Source organism: Anas acuta, chromosome 1 (genome assembly GCF_963932015.1).
Source record: "Anas acuta chromosome 1, bAnaAcu1.1, whole genome shotgun sequence".
NCBI lineage: Eukaryota > Metazoa > Chordata > Aves > Anseriformes > Anatidae > Anas > Anas acuta.
This window is the reverse complement of record NC_088979.1, coordinates 142,895,763-142,917,781: the sequence shown is the minus strand read 5'-3', so window position 1 is coordinate 142,917,781 and position 22,019 is coordinate 142,895,763. Positions and strand designations below refer to the sequence as shown.

Here is a 22,019-nt window from a genome sequence, read left to right as displayed (position 1 = left end):
GCTTACAATCTCTGACTTCTTCCCATCTGAACTGTCAATGTGCTTGTTCAATAGAATTACTGAAAAAACAGCATGTTTTTCAGCCATTCTATTTCTGTATCCAAAGTGTTCACAAAATGCTATACATTCAAAATATTTCATTATTGAGGGTAACATCCAAAATTTGCTAAATGTCTTTTTTTTTTTTTTTTTTTTGGTAGGCCAGAGCAATTACTACAGACATTAAAAAAAAAAAAAAAAAAAAAAAAAAAGAGCAAAGCACAAAGCAAGCAAAGTTCTACTGAATTTTGTCCTAGCAGGATGGAATTCATTCTAATTGAGATATATGCTGCTATTTGTAAGAAAGCTGGATGCAAAAACAAAGCAAAACGTATCTAAACAACAGAAACTGTAGTAAAAGCATGTGTTAGAAAGGTACTTCTGTAAGCCTAAACCATGCATTTTGTTTTGTGGCTGTGGAAGTTATACATTCTGTAAACCTTATCAAAGACTTAAAATACTATATGAAGGACCTGGAAATCTCACTTAAGTCAGTATTCTTCCATTCCTGAATCAAAAAAATCCACTTTTTTTTTTTTTCTGTCGGGAAGTGCAAGGGGAATTCTGAAAATCCAGTTCTCATTTTTTGCAGTGTTGCCATAATTATTTTCATTTTCACAAAATAATTAAGGTAGAGTTTGAATAGTTAAATTTATTGCTTTTCTTTGCCATCATTTTACCTCTGCTTGCTTGTACTAGCAGAAATGAAGTACAACTGGGGTTTTGTTTGCTAGTTTCCAAAAAAAACTAATTCAAAACCCAGCCAACCATTTCATAAGGCAATCCTCTGTTGTCTTCTGAAAAACAACTGGTCTGCAGAACCTAGAAGAGCTGATATAATGCATCTTCCTATCCCGAGGCAAAATCCATTATATCAAGCCATTCTTAGCAACAGCCAAGCCTACTCTTAAAACAGCAGTGGAAAGAGATTCCACAGCTATTGCTTAACACTGTTTAAAGACTCTTCAATAATTTGTGGATTGCTACAGTATTTTCAAATACTTATTTCTTAGAAGCTTATTATCTTTTTAAAGACTTCAATAGCCCTGCACTAAGAAGCTGCTTCTAAAAAAAATGGAGGTTTGCAAAGGTCCATGAAGAGATCAACAACCCACCCAACCAAGGCACCAGTATTGGGATCACAACACATGCAGGACACCCATGGCTGCAACACAGCACCATTCCCTCTTCTGCTTCATTCAGTTACCCCAAGAACATAAAGGTGGCTGGTTTCAGATCAAGGCCAATTTAATAATTTAATAAGGCCCACCAGACATTTGTGATCTTAGGAGGAAATTCTTCAGCTGTGCTTCTTTTGATATCTCCAGATACAAAAAGTTGTCTTGTACTACGATGGGAGCTCTGTCCCAGACCATTCCACATTAGACCAGGATATATCCCTTATATACCTTAAGTGCCATCTCCACCTCTCCTATGTAGGTTGGAGCATTGAAAGTTCTTGGCCAGACCCAGGGGATGGCATGGGGGTTGTATGAGCAAGTCTTCCCCATCTCCATCAAAGAGCTGACAGGCTGAGCTTCCCTCTCCCATAGAAACCCATGCCATATTGCAACTGTTCACAGTCCAATTTGGAAATCCCCAACTTACAAACAATTTTAAGAAAGAGTAACTCCTGGCAGGAGTTACCTCCCACACATCAGGTAGGCTACTGAACATACATGAGAAATCAGTCTTACAACTTTGCAGTGAGGCTGAAAAGTGTGATGTCTTAGAGCTTTCTGAAAACTGTTCTGTCTGTCTGCAGATCTGACAGCTCACTTCAAGATTTCCACCTCCGCAACTGCAGATCAGTGAGAGGCATTGCTACTGCCAACTGTTCAGACCAAGGCTGGAAATCGCCATCAAAATAGTACCTTATTATTCAAATTCCCTGAGAAAACAAGGTACAGCCAGGGTCAGAATTTGAACATACTTTACACATGCAACTTTATCAACATGCTTTCTCCTGTTTAAGGCTATCACTCACCCAGACACAGAGCTGCTGCTGAACAGGGCAGTTCTTTCTCCCTCCTTGTCAGTGACTACTCCAGTTTCTCCTCCTGGCTACTCCTCCTAGGCTAGCACCAGCAATTGTGGAACCACGCATTGAGATGAGCAGCAGAAATGAAACAATTGAAAGCTGGATTTCGTTTTAGACAGGTGGGTTCACCGAACCCATGGCCACTCCAGCACCACTGCTGGCACAAGGGAAGAGGCAGGAACATGGCTGGCAGGGGGCAAGCCAGCTCCCTGCTGCAGCAGTCCTTACTTCAGTCTAAGTCTATCATTTAAATGCAACCCTAGTTTCTCAAAGTAACTATTCAGGCTTGGATTCTGCCTTGTTAACACACACACACACAGCTTTAGCACAAAGTCTCACAAAATCAGGAACATCTGAAAACAAACTTTTAATGCAAAAACATTGGTCTGCTTTAAAAATCAGTTTTGTTGTCAGCATCCCCCCACACACACACCCGACTAGCACATGCTCATTGCATTCAATGTACAAAAGCCATTTTGCAAAGCTCCTCCACTGTAATACAAGCAACAGAAGAGGTTGCTTCTTTGCAGCAAGGTCTTCTGCAACCGCTGATATAATACAAAACTCCAAGAAGCATTCTGACCTAAAATATACTCTGGTTTAACACTCTTAATGATTCAACGCTTGGCGAGAGCAGGGAAGAACATCTTCAAATTCATTATTGTTGGACAAGCCATTATATGAATGATTCATCCTGTCTGGAAGACTTATTTGCTGCAGATTGACACGCTACAGATATTCAAGACGTATTTCAAACAAGTAATTCTGTTAATCGTTCCACATCCCCAAGCCACATGTTTTGAAGAGTAATATAGCTGCATCAGGATGAACAAAGTACATTCAGCTTTCTTCATACGTAAAGCTGGAATGGAAAAAGGTAAATGAAACTTTAGCCACACCATACTTCTATACAGAACTGTGTAGTCACATTCTCTGGAGGAAAAGCACACTTTAACATCCCAGGAAATCTAAGCCCTAGTTTCTTGCCTGTGAAAGATACTACCTTCCAGGTGATGTAGGTAGTAAATAAATAAATGTGACAAAAATCTGTAGTGAATATTCCTGTATTTCTATCTAATAACAAAGGCTTGCAAGTATATTTTAAGAAAAACCCCAAACACGTTATTTTCAGCACGTTCAAAAATACCAAATGTTTGCTCCACAAGCAATTCTGCTCAATTCTGCCCATTTAAGCAACCAGTCTACCTTTTAGAAATTCAATCGTTCCTCTGTAAGTACAGCTTATTTTTTTTTTATATACAAAAAGGCAGGTATGCTGCAAAAACCTGCAGTTTCTACTGGGCTGAAACAGATCCCCATTGTGATTGTTTTTAATCTGATTTAAGAAACACCTGTGTATTTCTACAATTGTATATATTATAATAACAGAGAGATTTTAACTGAACTCAGACACGCAATGAGCAAAATACTACTTGCCAGTTACTGTATTCGCTAGTACAGGACTAACACAGCCTGTTATAATTGGGGATGATTAAATACATTGAAGAGCAGAGAAAATTAAAATGGAGGCAGGCAAGAATGTAAATGAGAAAGAAGAGAAATAACTAACAGAAAAGAAAAACAAACATTTTAAGTTTGATAAGTGCTAAGTTGTTTTGCTTATCATCTGCAAGAAAATTAGAAGATGTTTGAAGCTAGGAGACGCATTATCTAATTTTTCAGAGTATTTTAATTAAAAATAACTTGGAGCCATGAGCATTTTAGACAGTCAACCAGCTTGAAATGCCAGTAACATGAAAAAAAGACTTGTGTATTTACAAAAGGTTAAAGTAATGTTTTAGTATTGCATTGGTCTTCCATCAGCTTGAGGAAAATAATCTCAACACCATCAAATTTTCTATGATACCCGCTTTTATCCCTGCATCCGTATTGCTCCAGTACCCTCTAACTTTTACTGCCATTGTGATTTTCTCTTGATTGTATATTCTGAATGTACAAAATGCAACACTTCCAGATGTAACCAAAGCCTACAGGGCAAGGGGTACTATCTCGGGATTGGCAGGAGGCAAAATTTAAGTCTCAAAAACAGTTTTATTTCTCTGAAAACTACACAAATATATATATACACACACACACACACACACGGTGCATTAAGTCCCAAGAATACCTGCCATAATGATTGTGATTTTGATTTAATATTGCTAGATATTTTCACATAACTTCGATGCAAAGCTTCTCCCTTCCTATTTGCCTCAGATGCACATGGAGGTTCAGCTAATATTCTCCCTACCAAAGCCTTTAACTAAAGCATTAGTTTATCAACATAAATCTAGGCATACAATCTCCTGGTAAACTAAAAACAATATTAAGTAGTTCTGACACTAAAAAGATTCATTCAAACATCCACTTACTTCACTAAATGCTACAGGAGCCATAGCGGGGCCAGGGCAAGAATGAGCTGTTTCCTAAGTACAAAGAAGAAAGCAGCCAAAGGACTCTTGCACAAGCAGTTACAATAACAGATTTGTTGAGGCCTGAGCAGGAAATCTAGTAAATCAGGTCATGGATTTTGCCCACAGCTGTGTCCAAACCTGCTCTCAAAATTAAGTTTTTAGTAACTCAGTGCCTACTATTCACAGGCTTGCCTTGTTTGTGAGGAACCCACAGAATACTTTGAGGCATATACTGCTAATTACATACCCAAACATGTTTTAAGAATAACAGCCTGCAATAAGCCAAAGCTCTCTGAAAATCTGGAGTATGGAGGAGGTGAGTAGGAAGCCTGGAGGTCCAAGTGTCTCTAATGAGAACAAACAAAAAATGTACCTTCTTCCAAATTCTATTAAATGCTATCCTCTGAAGTTAATTATGTATTTGCGTTTTGATACACTGTCCCCTCTCTATCATAGTGATGACAGACTTGTGAATGCTTTGCAACTTCAGAATAGTACAAAAATTTCACACTGATACTCTGTTCTGTGCAGATGAGCTCTAAAGGTTAAACGTCAGGCAGCGTTTATTGTGGTGAGCCACTGCTGAAATACTGCAAGCAGCTGATAATGCAGCGCTGTAAAAAGAAAAAAATAACTTGCTGAAGTCAGGAGGGCTGTGTAGCTGAAGAAATTAGTTTTCTTTCTGCAATATGGTGCTGGCCAAAAAAAAATAAAAGGCAAATATCAGAAGGTTTAGAATTACCTTTGAAGAGTGGAATCTTGGAAAAACTTAAGACACGGATCAAGTTCTAGTATAGTATTAGTTCAGATACACTTGCTAGCAAAATCCAAAAACGCAGTGTTTTTGTTTTTGTTTTTGTTTTTGTTTTTGTTTTTGTTTTCCTTGCAAAGCTATTCTTCAGACACAAGCAAAACTATTCTAGGTTCAGCAGAAGGTGGTAGACCACTTTTGGGGAATAACAGAGATGTGATGCATATGAGGCTATTATTTCTCATGTTATTGCATGGAAACATGCCTAGGATTACCAAATGCTGTCCTCCCCTTTCATAGCATTTATTGCAAGGAGTAAACCAATCTGCAAGCAAATAAGGTAGAAAACAAAAAGCATCTTAATACCATTCCTTTTGTTCAATAAACATGGTGAATATAACCACAACATTTGATGGTAAAATCAAACAGGTGAAACATTACCGAACTTAAAATTTGTGTGCCAAATACATGCTACACAATACTTCCTGGGAACCAGAAAACATTCAGATTCTTAACAGGTAAGCTAGTTTGCATAATAATGCAGAACAGAGGTTTCCAAATTACAGTATGCACACTACACAGGTGAGCCACTGAAAACAAACAGAGCAGGAATATAGAACTGAAACAAACTTCAGCAAGTTCAACCATGTGAGACACACAATTTTCTAATAAGAAATTATTTCATTATGAATAATAATTCTTTTGAAATAATTTCACTTCTAAGAAGCTCTGGGTTATACAGAGAGTTTTTGATAGAACCCAGTTCAAAGCAGATACATACCCATATCTGCTTGGTCTAAGATGACACATTACTACACTGGTCTGTTTTGTGGGTATTCATGAGATGCAAGCAGTCACTGTCACCTTTCCCATGTTTTCTTGAGCTTTATGGTTGTTCTGGCTGGGAGAAACCATGTGTCTGTCCCACGGTAATTTTTATTTTTGTGCCTGAAATAGTGCCTTACAGTAGCTGTGCCTTAAAGAGCACAAATTTGCCAAGCTACCAGCTTTGATGCCACTACATTCAAACAGCTTACCTGCTTTAAGATTTTAAAGCCTAAGCTTCAAAAAGAAGCACCGAAATACCAACAAGATATAACATCGATAACCTTCTGATCTCAGTCTCAGGATGCTATATATAACACAAAGTAAAAGGCTCAATGGTGAATTTCACATTCACTACGTATGTTGTGCCAACACTGGCTATAGCAGGCATACTCAGTGTGTCTTAACTCTGCTTTCCTTCCTGGCTGTGATCTCTGTTCTTTGAGATCTGATCTAAAAGTAATTTCCGAGTAAGCAGGCCTGTGCATCTGCTGTGGTCTTAGTGAAAGGAGTAAGTCAGCAATTAATGTGATTATCTTTCAACATTTGTCTAGATTTTGGATTAGTACAATAACAAAACTTACAGTGCTGGCACTGCTCCAGTAAAATAAAAAAACTCTGTACAAGACTTCAAATGGCTCTTTCCAGGACTGAGCCCAAAAAACAACTTCCTTAGAAAACATTACAATTTCTCCATTCAACAATTAGAGATTACAACAGGGAACACAATACATGCCTCATCAGAAAGGGCACATTCTGGAGTCAGGAATATGAAAATGAAATGTGAGGAAAGGGAATGCAAAGCAAGTCAAAAAAACACCTTCAGTATGTGGAGTCTTTAAAATCAAAATTAATTTGATAGAAGTCCAAGTGGCATATACTATAGTATAATGCTAACTGGTCACGTAAACTAAAACAGAAAAAGGAACAGCAAACAGCTTTTAAAAACTGCATTAAAAACCCACAGTTTGAGCCTTCTGAGAACAAGGCTCACTGCAGTCACCATCTTTTACACCTTCCCCCTGCTGGACCACAACTTTCCTACTGTCTACAGACTTGCAGTGCCAAGTGCTCTCTAATCAGTCAGTTTTTAGAGGATGCCAGTGGTGAAACTGATGCTCAGGCACCTTAGGGGTGGAGTACCTCAGCTGAAGCTGAGGTTTAGTGATGGCCACAGGGGTGGAGAGTTGCGGAAGCTGCAAGTCTGTGAGATAACACAACAACCCCACTGCTGGCCATTGCTGCTGTGGTTTTCTACTCTTACTTCTTCCTCCATCATAAGATGGAGGGCCTTGCTACTGACAGAGCAACTGCTCCAGATGGCAGAGCCTCCAGAAACCTGCCACTGCTACCCCCTCCTCTGAAGGGGAGAAGGGGCATGGAGGGAGCAGGCAGGACTGCCCGGCTCTGGCTGAAGCACGCCTGCATTTCCCTTGAGTGGAAACCACTAATTCAGAATGTGCTGCCAACGTGCAGTTTGTGGTTTGAGAGTAGTAGCTCATAACCGAAGTCCTCAGCCAAAAACACAGACTAAAACGCTTAGAAGTCACCTGTACTCCTATAAACTTGGACAATGGCTTTAGTGATGGCTGTTGTTAATCAACTATTTAATGATTATTGGAGATTTCTCATATGAACAGAGACAAGCAACTTTCAAGTCACATCTCCAGAAGAAAATATATGATCGAAGGGAAAGCTATAAGCAAAACAAGTTCTGTTTACAGGAATCAAGAACTACTTTTTCGCATGAATACTTAGGTTTCTGTATTACAAAACAGTCCCTCAAACTCATTTTCACGTTGGTCTTTGAACATGTATTATCAAGCCCAAAATCTAAACAGAAAATATGCAGCAGTGTTCTTTTTACCTGTAGAGACTTTTCATAGTTTGTTTTTAATAAAATAGTATCAATATTGTTAAGTGATTTGGGCCTGATTTCCTTTTCTTCTTTTCGTGAAGACTATCTCCAAGACTTAAAGGCTAACAAGGTTTCTGACCCTATAAATGATAAACCATAAGCTTTATGTATTTAAAAATGATGACATTACACAAAAATAAATAAACAAATAAATAAATAATAAAGTGTATAGTAAGTAGCAGCAGTTTCATTGCTCCAGGATAACGCAGAGTAAGTTGATCCCTGAAACCACCACATTCAGCTTTCTGCTATTACTGTCTCATTTCTACACCAGGTAATTTCAGGTAATTTCTCCCTCCTTGTCAACACAGTCTTTTGCTAGTTCCGTAATACATGATAGCAACTTTCAGCTCAAGAAGTGCTTCTCATGTGGCTATATTTCACAGTCCCAGGGGAGTACTGACTACATCCTTCAATCTCTTCCCTGTGGCAATCGTGGTAAGATTGGTGAGCATTGTACTTGAGGGCCATTTGTTTCCTGTCCTTCTGAGTTTTTTACAGTTTCACATGCATTTGATGAAGGAAGGGCTTGAGTAAGGTTTGTGTCTTTCTCAAGTTCCTACTGCATTAATAGCCATTGTGGTGAACCCTACCATGAGAAAAGATTAGCATGAAGCACTTCTGCCAAGTTTTCCTGAAGTATTTTTTCCTTTCAGTTTTCCTTGTAGAGCTGTGAGGTGAGGAATGGCTTCCCAGCCATTCTACAAAACAGTAACTTTTTTTTTTTTAATGAATTCTAGGTTGATATCAGCATATTTTACACTGGCAGCACTCATCATTTTTGAAATATCCTGACCTCCTACTTAATGAGAACACCCCATTTGAATAAGCAGACCCACTGATCACAGAACAATCACTTGTCTGAACAAGGGCTGTGGCACTGAGCCCTAGATGTTTCTTTTGCTTGATTTGTTGAGTCTTAGGATGATTTAATTTCTTCCAGTTACCATACATAAGATAATCAGCCGGATGGCATAACTAAGCAGCAGACTAACATTTCATATTAAGGAGAGCACCTCCAGTACTGGAGTCATGTTAGGAAAACATGCAGATACTTCTATTTTGTACAAACTATTGAAATTATTCAAGATGTCATATTAAAATATACTTATGCAATTATAATACTAATTCAAAGAATGAAAAAAGTACTCCACTTCTATAAATTATAAGCTATTATAAAACAAGGTTAGTTTTGACAAATACTTAGATTTTCAAAAAAAAAAAAAAGACTGAAATGAAAATTTCACCATTTTGATCACTATACACTGCTTAAGAAGACCTCCCTATCAAGTCAATCATTGACATTTTCCTCTTCTTCTCTGCCCAGTTACCTATGCAGTTCTTTCAGATTCATCTCAGCTCAGCTCAGAGCTATTTTAGAAAACACACATATGCTGTAAGACATACATTCAGCTACTTCTGTTGATAAAAGATGAATTGCTAGGAAAATATTTTTAGAAATAGGATGCTTAGAAACAAATAAAAAAAAGAAATACCACAGACCCACAAGGGGAAAAAAAATCTAATAACAGCAGGTTCAAATTATAACTGACATCTATTCTTTCAGCAGATCTGAACACACTGATATAAAAATACATTCTGACAGCATTTAAGTAGTTTAAAGGTATGAATGTATATGTATTATATCCGAAATGCATAATAGCTAAAGGTCCAAACAGAAGTCAATTATGCAATACAAGCCAATAAAATTATCACTGATAGACAGGAACCGCTTCCCACTGCCGGTTGCTGAGGCAGTGTGTCGGGCCAGATCTGGCAACCCAAAACCATCCAGGAGCCAGCCAGCACTGACATGAGTTCTTCCACCCGCTCCCCTCCCTCCTCCTGGCTGCTTGCTCCCACCACTTTGCATCAGTGCTGGCATGCATCTAACCACAGGATGCAGGCCGGGAAAGTTAAGCCCTCAGAAATGTAACCCTGCCAAAAATTAAAAAAAAAAAGACAACTAACTCCCTTCCAGATTCACACCTTCAGTCACCTCAGATGCACTGGGGCTTGGGCAAAGATGCAAATGTATTGACAGGGGAAAGAAAGACAAGGCACCCCTTTTAGAGGCAAGTAGCCACTAGATGATGTTAATTCCATTTAATCCCTTCTTAAGGGTTACTGTTGGAGAAAACAGTATTGAAATGTGTGTGTTTGTGTCAAAACCCTATTCTCTAAACTTATATTAATCGAGACTTAAAATAATATGCTCTAATTAAAGAAAAGGCTGCAGCGTGTTAACTGCACAATAGCATCACAACAGCATACCAGGCACTACTTTTTATTATTTGAAAGATTAAAAGTATATTTAAAATTATGGGTGCAATAAAGAACAGTGATAAAGCGGGTGATAAACATGTGGCTGTGAGTCCCTTAAACACTTAGCAGCAGCACAGCTGTGCGGTGCTCCAGCTGCTCAGCAGAGAACGCTTTTCCTCCCCAAAGTCAGCGGTGCACAGCCCACTGTCAGGCTCCCCAGGCACTCCCATCTCCCTGCCAAGTAATTAACAACCATCATCTACGAAACACAGAAAAACAAGCAGCTCCCTGGGAATGGCTCATTGCACCGAAACAGAAATATAAAGAACCCAAAGCTGGACACTTCACAAGAATTCAAGTGCTTCCTGCTTTTGACCTGGTTGGGGGAAGAAAAAAAAAAAAAAGTAAAAAAAAAGTAAGAATAGCCAGAAAAAACTTTCTTTAAGTACATTTAGGGCCTTCCTTTAAGAGGGACCTTCCTTTTTCTGTCTCCTCAAAGCCTACCATAATTATACCAGTTTTTATGTGGCGCCTTGCCTATAAAGAGCGATAGAGAGAGAGATCACCATTTCATGCTAACTCATCAGTTTCTAATCATCCTTACGGAAGGAAGTACATGTTGCCTGGAATCCAAATGGGGAATAAAGCTTTAGCCTTACATTGCCAAAAATTACCACTGTTTGTGCTGCTGTTCACAGAGCTCGCTTCAGCTCAACAGACCTGCCATCAGCGTAATCACCTCTTGAACATCAAAACAGGTTGCAACAGCTTTACATTTTATGCTATGAATTGGCCAAGAGATACAAACTGAGAACAATTGTAATGTTTATTTCTCTCTCCTCTCTTTTCCAGAATCCCATTTAAAACATATTTTAAAAAATAACTACTATATGATGAATTTGAAATGTCATGTCTTAAAACTTAATTCAGAGAATTAAAATGTTTTTTTCTTGCAGACTCAGATGAATATTTACCATTCTGTTCAAAAAGCTTAATAGTCATATGATTGTTTAAATAACTTCCCTATCTTCAAATGAGCAAATGGATAGAAAATGCTTTTAAAAAGTCATATAAAGTAAAAATACATTAAACCCACCAACACTTCCTAAAGAGAAATGATTTTAAAACAACGTGAGTTTTATCCAGCACACTTGAAGGATGTACAACCTTTCACTTTGCAAACATTCTGAAAATGAAAATGCTTATGGCCTCAGGACAGACTAAAAAAAGCTGCTCAAAACCAAAAATAAAACTACAGAGGCTAAGACAACCCCCACAGAGAAGGGTTAGTTTTATCCCCTTCCTTTCCTCACCATCCTTGGAGTTCCCATCACTTACTTCTTACCAACACTAATACTTTTTGTATTTATTGCCAGGCCAACGCAACCCCACAAGAAAACAATATGCTGCTTGTATCACACTAGTTTTCTACTGTGTGAGCAAGCTGAAATGGCTTGGGGATGAGACCTAAAGCCTGGGAAAGGCCCAGTGAGGGCCTGGGCAGCCCCCTGGCAGCACCCACCCATTCGGTCATATGTGCTGCTTGTCCAGCTCCAGCACAACCCTGAGGACTCCTGTGCAGCATTCATTGTTTTCCTTAAAGCCTCACTTTTTGGCATCAGAACAGTATCAAATTATTCATTAACAAACAAACAAAAAAAAAAAAAAAAAAGCTGACAGCTTGTATGTTGGGGATGAAAGTCTTCCAAAACAGAGAGCAAACAAAAATCTGTGACATTAATCAAAACAAAACAAACAAACAAACAAAAAAACCACGTTTGTTTAAGCCTAAACATTTCATTTCTTTTATAACCTGAAGTTTGGCAATACTCCAATCCCTCTCCACCTTATATGACCCCACCCAGTTGTTGCTTCCCTCCTTTATTTTTTTCATTTTTCTCCTTCCCTGCAAGCGACAGGTCATTTCTTGCATGGGCATCTTCACAAGCAAGAGCAGTCACAGTGTGTTAAATATTTCACAACAACATAAAGCAAAGATTGTGTTTGATAACTACTAACTCCTCTTCCTGTCAATTACTGCCTGTCATACTGCAAGGAAAAACAGACTTTGAGTTTCCATATCCTTCAAGGAACTTAATCCTTTTGTATCATAGCAATCGTAAACCTGGGGCAGGGGGGAAACATGGGGAAAATGAGTGTGCCATGACTAATTTCTATTTTTAGAAAAGACTCAAACTCACTAGGTTTACAAGCACTGATGTAAACCACCAGCCCCTTTCACTGTTTATATAGCACCTAGCACTGAAAAGACCAGAAGACTCTGGGGCCTGCAGCCACAGTGCAAAGCGTAGTGATGGAGCTAATGAAGAACACCCAGTTCTCTGGTGACTTCTATGGGTCACAGTATCATTGAACCTTTCAAAACGACATTGCTTCAAGTGAGGTTTTCAGTGATGTTTTCACCCTATAGTGAATAGTAAAAATAAGAATAAAGCTGTAAAGTTCTTCTCTTCAAAAACGTCAAAGCTCCAGAAGAGATGCACTGTACACATTTCCTGTACTTGTTAAAGGCCTTCAATACTTGGAACAATTGCTTTTGTCAGGTAACTGGATGCTCTCCCTCAATTGCATGTTTAACACTGCAGTTGCAGTGACTAAACTGATGTGAGAATTTACATCCCTACAGAGGCACTGTCCCTTCAAGTCCCAGTGCCCCAGCAAGTGACAGCAGAAGCAGTAGCTCCATGTGTCTTTTAGGTGCTATTTAGGAACTTCAAGGGATATTTGCCCTCTCCATTTCAAACCTGCACTGACTGGAACAACTTGGTGTCACCATTTTTATGCATACCGTCTATGCACGTGGGTCTCCTGATACCAGCCTGGGAAGGTCATGCTACGTGATCCCTACAGGCTCTTCCATAGGCTGCTCTTCGCTCTGCTCACCCTTCAAGCCAGGTACTTGCAAGACAGTCCACTACTGCTTTCATACAACTTCTAACTGGAGCCTGAGCAAAGAGACACTGCCTGAAAAACACCGCAACAGTATGACAGTATTCTTTATGTCACACTAAGGCACATATAAATGCATTTGCACTTCCGATATCCGATCTCTCAGAATCAGAGATCACAGCTTCACCAGTGTATTCTATATTCAGATGACCCCTGTTATACGTACGTATACTGTAAGCCAAACTAAAATAGACAAAAACATGCCAAAGGCCAAAAGTGAAGATTACTTGTAATACCAAAAATAGTATTTACGGCACCACACTGAGCTTCCTGGAAATCTATGGGGGTTTGTGTTATGTTTATAGGAAAACAGTAAGCATTACAGATCCTAGAAAACAGCAAGAAAAGAGCAAGACTGCTGAGGGGAAAAAAAAAAAAGTTTCCTACTATCCCATGTAGATTTTTCTCAGTATACAGAATGATGACACAAAGTGGGAGGAAAGTTATAATGCCCATTCTGTTGGGTGATTACCAAAATCTAAAGGGAGAAGGGCAACTTCAAACCTGATAATAAGACAGATAAGGAGCCAATATAAAGATTTTAAAACAAGCATTCTTTGTACCTATGAAAAATCAGATGCACACAAACACTGAGGTCAGGAGCCTGGGACATTAATGACATCTACTCCAAGCTTCTCTAGCAACTCTCTCAAGCTCATCCATGCAATCATTCCCTCCCCTCTATGCAGCCTCAGAGGGCTTTCCAGAGGAAAACCAGCACGCTGAACCCAGACCTCCCACAGATCTATTCTACCTATATCTCTGTGCAGAACTGAATTAAAAATGTTCAGAAGTTAGGGCTAAATATAACCCATTTTAATTCAATTTACCCTAAGCTGAACTTCTGTCAGAACTGCAAAATGCACTCAAGTAAAGCAGCAACTTCAACGGTATTCTTAAAAATTGTTAGAAACATATTTTCAATGAAAAAAGTCCAGACCATTCATTGCATGGTGTAATACAAGATGACATTCTTTTATTCTGGAAGCTAATCCTGTACTTTAAAAGTATCAGAAGTGCAAGTTAAATGGATTATTGCAAGATCACACAACAAAAGCTAAGCACATTGAAAGCATACACCTATTTCCTAAAACAATGCAGGAGAGAGTGCTTTGAGCCAGTGCTGATTTACAGAAGTGCACTATAGAAACCTCGCAGCTATGAACGGAACTCAATGAACCTGACAAATGAGCCAGAAGTAGAAATAAATATCACAAAACTGATTTGCTTTAGAAAGTCTCAAGCTGGTGAAAGCAGCAGCAGAACAAGCCAAAAGTAACACAGTTCCCTGTGTGGCAGATTTACTGGGCAAACAGCTCAAGCAACTGCAATCTCATTTACTCAGAATAAGAGCAAAAAGACACCACCACATTCCAGCTGTATTGCCTCACACAGCAGCTGGATTTTAATGTGTTTACTTGCTTCAAGGCACCCCCCAAAAAAGTTTAACTCGTTGTGCCTCTGGACACAAAAACCACCCCCAAGCCTTGCAGAGATTAAGGCTTAACAGAAGCATCCCGTTCAGTCTTACCTGGTTCAGAAGACATTTTTTTTTTTTTTTTTAAATATATTCCAGTACCACTGCACGAGGAATTGCTTTCACAGTGGTAATAACCCTGTGGCACGCTGACATATATCCTATTTACATGACCTATAAGCTGCCAGAAAGGACTTCTTGCCAGATGTACAGTATATGCCGACAGTTTACATGCTGGGTCTTTCAATTACACTGCGCTCCTCCTCTGGCCAGCCGGTTTCAAGAGGAAAAACGTAAGCATGCAAGCCAGTCAGCTTAGAGAAAGAAGTGAAGGCTGCTACTCACTATTAAAGAGGAAAAACAAAGAAATCAGCTTATGTAACTACACAGTGCTGGAGAAGGGAGGAGGAAGAGGAGGAGGGACGACCATAAATTGTTTTGTCTAATGCCCCAGCTGCTATGAAAGTTCCGTCACTACAAACTGCGTTGCTCTTTGAAAATAAAGCACTATCAAGGTTAAAGGACAAATTAGAGCATTTCTGTGGTCAGGACTTCGCTCTCCCTTTACGCTACACAATGCTCGTTTCTAGTATTTTTTTTTTTCACTGTATAATGTGCATACTTCATTCTAGGAATAAGTTTATAAACACAGCACACAATACTGGAGCAGTGGACAAAGAAGTCTACACTAAGGAATTGTCATGAAAATATTAGCTTATTTGGAACAGATTAAGACTCCCTGGAATTATTTAAAATCAATTTTTAAATGGCATAAACTAGCTATCATGCCCAAGGGCAGAACAGAAAGCGATTACAGTGAATTCTGTATTGTGAAATGCAAATTTTCAAAAAGTGAAAGGACCAACAGAAAAGAGAAGTTACTGAAAGTGGCATTTTTTTTTTTTTTTGCTCACATGTGAGCACTCCGATCACGTGGTCCCTGGCTGGCATGCATTTATACCAGCAGGAGAAAGAAACCAGGATTTAAATCCAGCCCTGTCAATTTGGATAATATGAGTCCGGATACAGCAGCCAGCTCTTCATTCACTGCAGCTGAGGTCATCTTCAGCTAGGGCTCCAAACCACATCTCCCTGCAGTCCCTTACACCAAGGTCCACTCCTAACCCTCACACTCAAGGCTACGCACAAGCATGCTGCTGCAGAGCTGCTCTGAAGGACAAGTACCAAGGGTTACAGGGAATACACTTGCAAAACAATCCATTGTTATGAATATCTGTTTTTTCACTGAGGAGACAGCTCTCTTGACGAGGGCTAAAGTTAATTATTTCCTTTCTAGTACAGATGTCAAACTTTTTGTTGTTGTTGTTGTTGTGTTTTGTTTTTTTCCAAAACCTGTAAGAGCAACTATTTATTTCAAAACTTTGGTTTTATTTTTCTTCTTGAGCTGAGGAGATGCAAGTTCAGTGCACCTGGATCTGAACAAAATCCATTTTTAGCACTTTAACCCAGACTTTTGTGTGTTGTTTGTTTTTGGCATGTTATTTTTGAACCGCTAAAATGGCAATTTGCCATCCTTGATACTCCTAGCCAGTAATTCCAGTCTCCTTAAAGAAATCTCATTCACCCAGGTCATCAATACACCATGAAAACAAAAAGTAACTGTGTAAATGATTAAGTTTATAAAAGGCTGGACTAAGAGACCAGACTGAGAATTCCAATGAACACGTTACATTTCTGTTCTGAAGCTCATCTCCCAGAATTTGAAGACTGCCTCCTAACTTGGGGCTTCCAGATGAAGCAAGCCTACAACAGAACACCGTCTCTCTCCAGAAAAGGCTTTGCAAAGAAGATGCAGTTTCTTGGGTATTCCATATTTTAAACAAACCATTTTCCACACCAGACTGTTTTGTCCACCTGCCAGTGAGACTTGTTCCATCTTCCTTCAGCTTGATGAACGCTTCTGAACCCAGGGAAAACACTGATGATGCACATAGGTGGCAGATTTTAAATTCAGATGGGAAAAGCAATGGGTTCAGGTAAGCAGTTACAGAAATATGAGATACTGCCTGCCATAAGGGAAGAGAAGATGAGGGGTCAAACCAGGGAAAGCATAGGGCGGTGGCAGGGAAAATTAAAACAAGCTGCCAAGTCTTCCTTTTCGGGTAAGCACATATCCCTGCTATTTCTGACTCTGCAGCATGAGACTAGTGGGAGGGAGGCTATTTGAGCTCCCAGATTCTGCTCTCCTCCATCCCTGAGGTGCCAGCAGGAGGCACAGAGCACACACCAGATCCCAGCTCTGACTAGGGCTGTCCACCCTCTACCCATCAGATGACTCCACTGCTTGCAATAGCTCATGGAGAGCAACTTCAGATCCTGATTTGCTCAGTGAAAAAATAATAATAAAAAAAAATCACAAACTTGAAGGACATTGTGAAATTTCATTTCCAGAACAGCAACATTAAAACAGGTATAAAGTCTCCGAAGTCTAACTTCAAAACACGTTTAAATCCTCCCTTAAAAAAAAAAAAAAAAAAAAAAAAAAAAAAAAAAAAAGAGAGAGAGAAGATTAATTGTTTTATCTCTGTTTGATTAGCTAGCAGGTAAGGGGATTTGTGGGAGATTAAAACAGATACAATGGGGACATCTCATTAATCTATTCCCCTGGTTTCACATGAGTTTTATACCCAGCTTTCCTTACTATAAGAACAGAAACAGTGCAAAGTACAACCCACACCCAAATGTCATATTATCAAATATTAGTTGCAATCCCATTGACAAGAGGCACAACTGTATCTGACAGGTCATTAGATCATGTCCCTGAACTTCAAAGAAAAGTTAACTGAATAATAAATTTAATTTTATTAAATTTTTCTAAATGCAGAAAAAGGGGCATGGAGAACAGCTAGTTAAATAAAGTGTTCTCATTAGCGGGTAATTAAAATCATACCACTGTGTAGCTGCTGTCATTTAAGATTAATAAAATAATTATTCAAACTAAAACCAGCATAGTTTTGGTCCACAGATATGCACAGTAGAGTAGTTTAACTTTACAAAACTGAGTTATCTCAACTCAAAAGTATTGTCTCATCATATGACTTCATGACGCCAGTACTAGAGCTTTTAAAATGACTTATAATAAATACAGGAGGTTTACTCTGAGTTTCCACCTCCAAGCACTCTGCAAACTAAACTTCACAAGCTTTCTTAGCATTTTCCCCATCTTGCAGGTAAGAGAACTCAAATCATTTGCCTCTCTTGACTATTCCTAATTTGATGAAGCTACTGTTGAGAACGAAGTCACATTATCGTGAGCACTCAAGAAGTCCAAAAAGTTGAACCAAGTATTAAAGGGCGACACGGACACATTCCACACTTTCACACACCCCCGAGAACAAATCAGCTCATGTGACAGTGAATCACAGCCCTACGTTCAGCCTCTCTGCTTTCAGCTGCCTTCTCTCTGCAGGCTCACTTCAGGCACAGAGTGTTTGAAAAGTTTTGTTGAGAATACTGCATCAGGATATGGGATGCAGTTTCTGCAAGCCAGTCATGGAGAAAAAGTGATTTTTCTTCCACCTAAAGGATCAGTAGCCTCAGATCCCTTCTAGCACAGAACAGGGCACAAACAGTTTGAATTCCAACACATCAGTGAGCTCTGTTGAAAGCACCCCCTCCTTTTTGTTTTTCCTTCTTCTTCTTCCTGTGACAGACCTTTAAACGTATCAGTTAATCCAAAAAAGACTTAAAACCACATCAAACAAACAGGCACATTTCACAGGGTTCCTATAAGGTAGATACAGCTGTCTCACACTGTTACTTACCTCTCACCCTTTTGCTTTCCACCCAAGTACTTCAAAAGGACAGTAACTTGGTCCTAGTCAAAACTGAAGGCATGCTTTGTCCCTAAGCCAAAGCAGTTTCCAAGGTCCTGCTAGAAAAGTCTGCATCATACTGCTTGGCTCCCAGCTGTTCTTAGGGTAATGGGATTAGCTAGCAAGGCACCACACACCCTTGCTCCAGAGAACCCACTCTCCTTCAGCCGTTGCACATGCTGCTCTTAATTCCTGATTCTTGGGATAACCTAAAATAAGCCATGTGCAAGATCCCAACACAGTCCTGCCACTTGTGCTTTGTTGTTTCATTAGGCTGTAGGGGGGGACATGGTGTTGGCTTCCTGCCTTTGATCACCATGTGGCTGTTTGACTTTTATTCTGTTGCCAACTACCAGGAGCTGCACATGAGGAAAACCACCACAAGGATGTTCAGCAGTTTCTCCTCTCTGCCAAGGAAGGGAGATGACGCCCACAAGGATGTGGTTAACGATACAGCTGCATTTCAATTTAGTGGTTCTAGTACATGAACCACTTTGCAACTATAGGCAATTTTATCCTTTATCAAAACATCCAGCCCACAATCAGGCAATGCAACCCGTCAGGAAAATCCCCGCAGGCAAAACAAAGAGTTTTCTTTCAGGTTAGCAAACTGAACTGGTGTTTTCTACAACCTGACCAGCTGCAAGAGGTGTGTGGTGGAAGCCACGGCATGGCACGGCACAGCAGGCAGGAACATACCCACCCTTCTCCAAGCCAGGCTGTCCCCTCAACTCAGCTCTGACATCCTACCCAGGGGCAGCAATGGGCTGCCCAGGACTGCAAAGATTAATGATGACTGAGTGCAGTAGCTGTGAAGAGTTGACAAAGGCCCTTGAATGGATACACGAATGATGAAATTCATGCATGATTGCTCAATAACCTCAAGAGAAGCAAGGCGAGGTGATCAGCATGCAGCCCAAGAGTACAGTCACATCAAGCCAGTGGCTGATGACAGAAAATGCTGCTCTTCCTATCCTTACAGGGCCTTGTCTGGCAGTGAAGCAAGCCAGTTCAGCTCACTAATCTGCCAGAAACATACTCATTTTCTATGGGATTGGTCTGTCAACTTAGCAGGCTGAGATGGCCCGTGGGGTCAGATAAGCATCAGTGTCAACAGAAGGAAAAAGGGTGAGAGAGGACAGTAAGCAAACCTAGTTATTGGAGGTCTCATTAAGCCGCATCCATTAAGCTTCACCACGTAGGCGCGTGAGGAAGGAAGAAAAAATGGTGCAGCTCAATACATGCATGTCCCCATTGAAAAATAAGATGGAGAACAAACCAGATTCAGCAAGTGACCTACAAAAACAAGTGACCACCAGGAAGAGAAGGGACAAGAAGTCCAAAGAAGTAAGCTGGGTGGGAAGAGAGTCTAAAAATGGATATTTTGGACTGCCATAATGAAGAATAACAATAGTACATTAAAGAGACGGGTAACTAGCCTCACCAGGTGAGAAGTATTCTGAAAGATCCTGAATCTGCAGCCCACACAGAAACAAGTTTATTCAATGGACTCTCCCTCCCAGTTCTGACATCAAAACCTACTACACCAGTCCCTCCTCCAGCTCTCTTGGTTCACATGCAAAGATCTGGGTTTAACACAAGCAATACCAAGGCAGGTATGATGAGCAGTTATTGTGCCACAATTAGAAAACAACTAGCAGTATTTTTCCATCTTTCCCCCCTGCCGCCCCCTCCAGCTCAGCTGTAACGTGCCCCAAAGGGAAAGCCAGTGGCTGCACAAAAGCCCAAAGGACTTGTAATATCAGTTCTTAAGGGAAAAGTCTGCTTTTTTGTCCTACATTTGTACAGCATTTGTTACGATAGAACCTTGGTGTCTGTAATTTAGTCCAAGCATAAAAGCAATACAAAGCTCTCCAAACAAATAATTAAATGGTTGGAGTTCTACAAAAATCTAAGAATTATACCGAAGGTGAGTGCCACATCACTTCCATCTGCTCTATTAGCGCTTACAAAAGGGATGCATTTGTTATGGCAACTCTATGTTTTACAATAAACATATAAAGCTACGTTTCTGTAACTTATACTATTCCCATATTTACCAAAAATCCAGGAATTTGTGGTTCATCCTTCCAAGTAATCCTTTCTTGCAAAAATCAGCAATTGTTAAATAAGTTTTGTTTTTAAATCTGAGTAGACAAAGGCTTTGCTTATCAACTGGGTTTGATTCTCCTGTTTTAAGAAATGGCTTAACACTATTTTTACATACTTCTTTTTACAAAATTGGGAGAAAAGCTTCCTGTTACAATTTAGGGACAAGGAAATTACTATTTACAGCACCATCCTTTCTGTTATACTAATACACAGTAAATAAACACCAAGCAAAGCCCCCCAGCTCACCCTTTTCTTACATTGTCTTCGCTGCTTTCTCCTCCTCTTGCCTTCCCCCTGGAGAGGGCAGATTCTCCAGGCCCCTGCCTGCACCGCAGCTGCTGCCTCTTCCCCAGTGGCCCCGCTACCTCTCGTGGGGACAGTCCCAGTTGCCACCACGCTCTGCTGGCAGCCAGGCAGGAGGACCAAGCTAATAAAGGCTGGTGATGCAAGGCCAGCAGAGCAGCCCTCATGCCTCACCAGGTGGGAACCACATGCTAGTTGCTATCAAAGAAGCCCACACACTTCTTTAAGGACGGATGGGGAAAAGGGAAGTGGGGAGAGGAGAAAAAGCTTGCAACCTACCCTAATAGCATCGTGCCACCCATCGTTCTTCACCTTCACAGATTTATTTTTTCTTATTGCTCATTTAACAACTATGCAAAACAGCTGAAGGACACAGACTCTCATTTTCCAGTTAATTTAGCTTTTGGTCATACATTACACATTCACCAAAAAACATCCCTATTCTCTCTCCCCTCCCCCCCCGTCCCCCCCCCCCCAAAAAAAAAAGACAAAGCAAAACACAATTCAAACCAGAAAGAGCAGCACACAGACTTTTCTTTAAATTTAGCAGTTAGTGAAAGGCTGCATCCTCAGCTTAAAAATTATCCTGCCATGTTAGAAATCCAGGCAGTAGAAAGACTCACAAGTGGAGCTGGTCAGCATGCAGTGACAGTGATTTAGCTTTCTTATAAACATATTTAAAAAAAAAAAAAAAAAAGGTTGGGCAGCGTCAGGTACTAAGTATAAAAGTATTAATTATTCTTGCTTTGAGTTAATGAAAAACAGCATGACAAGTTCACAAAAAACACCAGAGTGGAATACGTCAGTACATTTTCAGAGCAGATAAGGGCATACGAACAACAAATGATGGCAAGAAAAAAAGATGGTAATAACAAGAAATCATTCAGTCAAATATTGCATGTCTGAAAAGAACCAGTAGCAAATGTTTGGGTAACCAACATCAGAAGGCAGCTAGCACACAATGATTTTTCCCTCAGTCCCCATGGCTTCCAGCATCAGATGTCTAGGAGTCAGCAGATGTGTTTGTGCAACTGTGTTTTACAGCTGCTGACAGGCATATTCACCGCA

General features: G+C 39.9%; 1 protein-coding gene across 16 annotated transcripts in view; it reads right to left on the bottom strand.

Moving 5' to 3' along the window:
* Positions 1 to 22,019, bottom strand: part of FGD4 (FYVE, RhoGEF and PH domain containing 4) — a 109,458-nt gene that overhangs the window by 41,395 nt on the left and 46,044 nt on the right. The window contains exon 1 of one of the 16 annotated variants that reach the window (XM_068662154.1): positions 14,755 to 15,063. The exons of the other annotated variants lie outside the window; for them this stretch is intronic. Coding sequence (XP_068518255.1) covers positions 14,755 to 14,770 — 16 coding nt within the window. The 5' untranslated portion in view covers positions 14,771 to 15,063. Of the gene's footprint in view, positions 1 to 14,754; positions 15,064 to 22,019 lie in introns of those variants that run through there. 16 annotated transcript variants of the gene reach the window in all.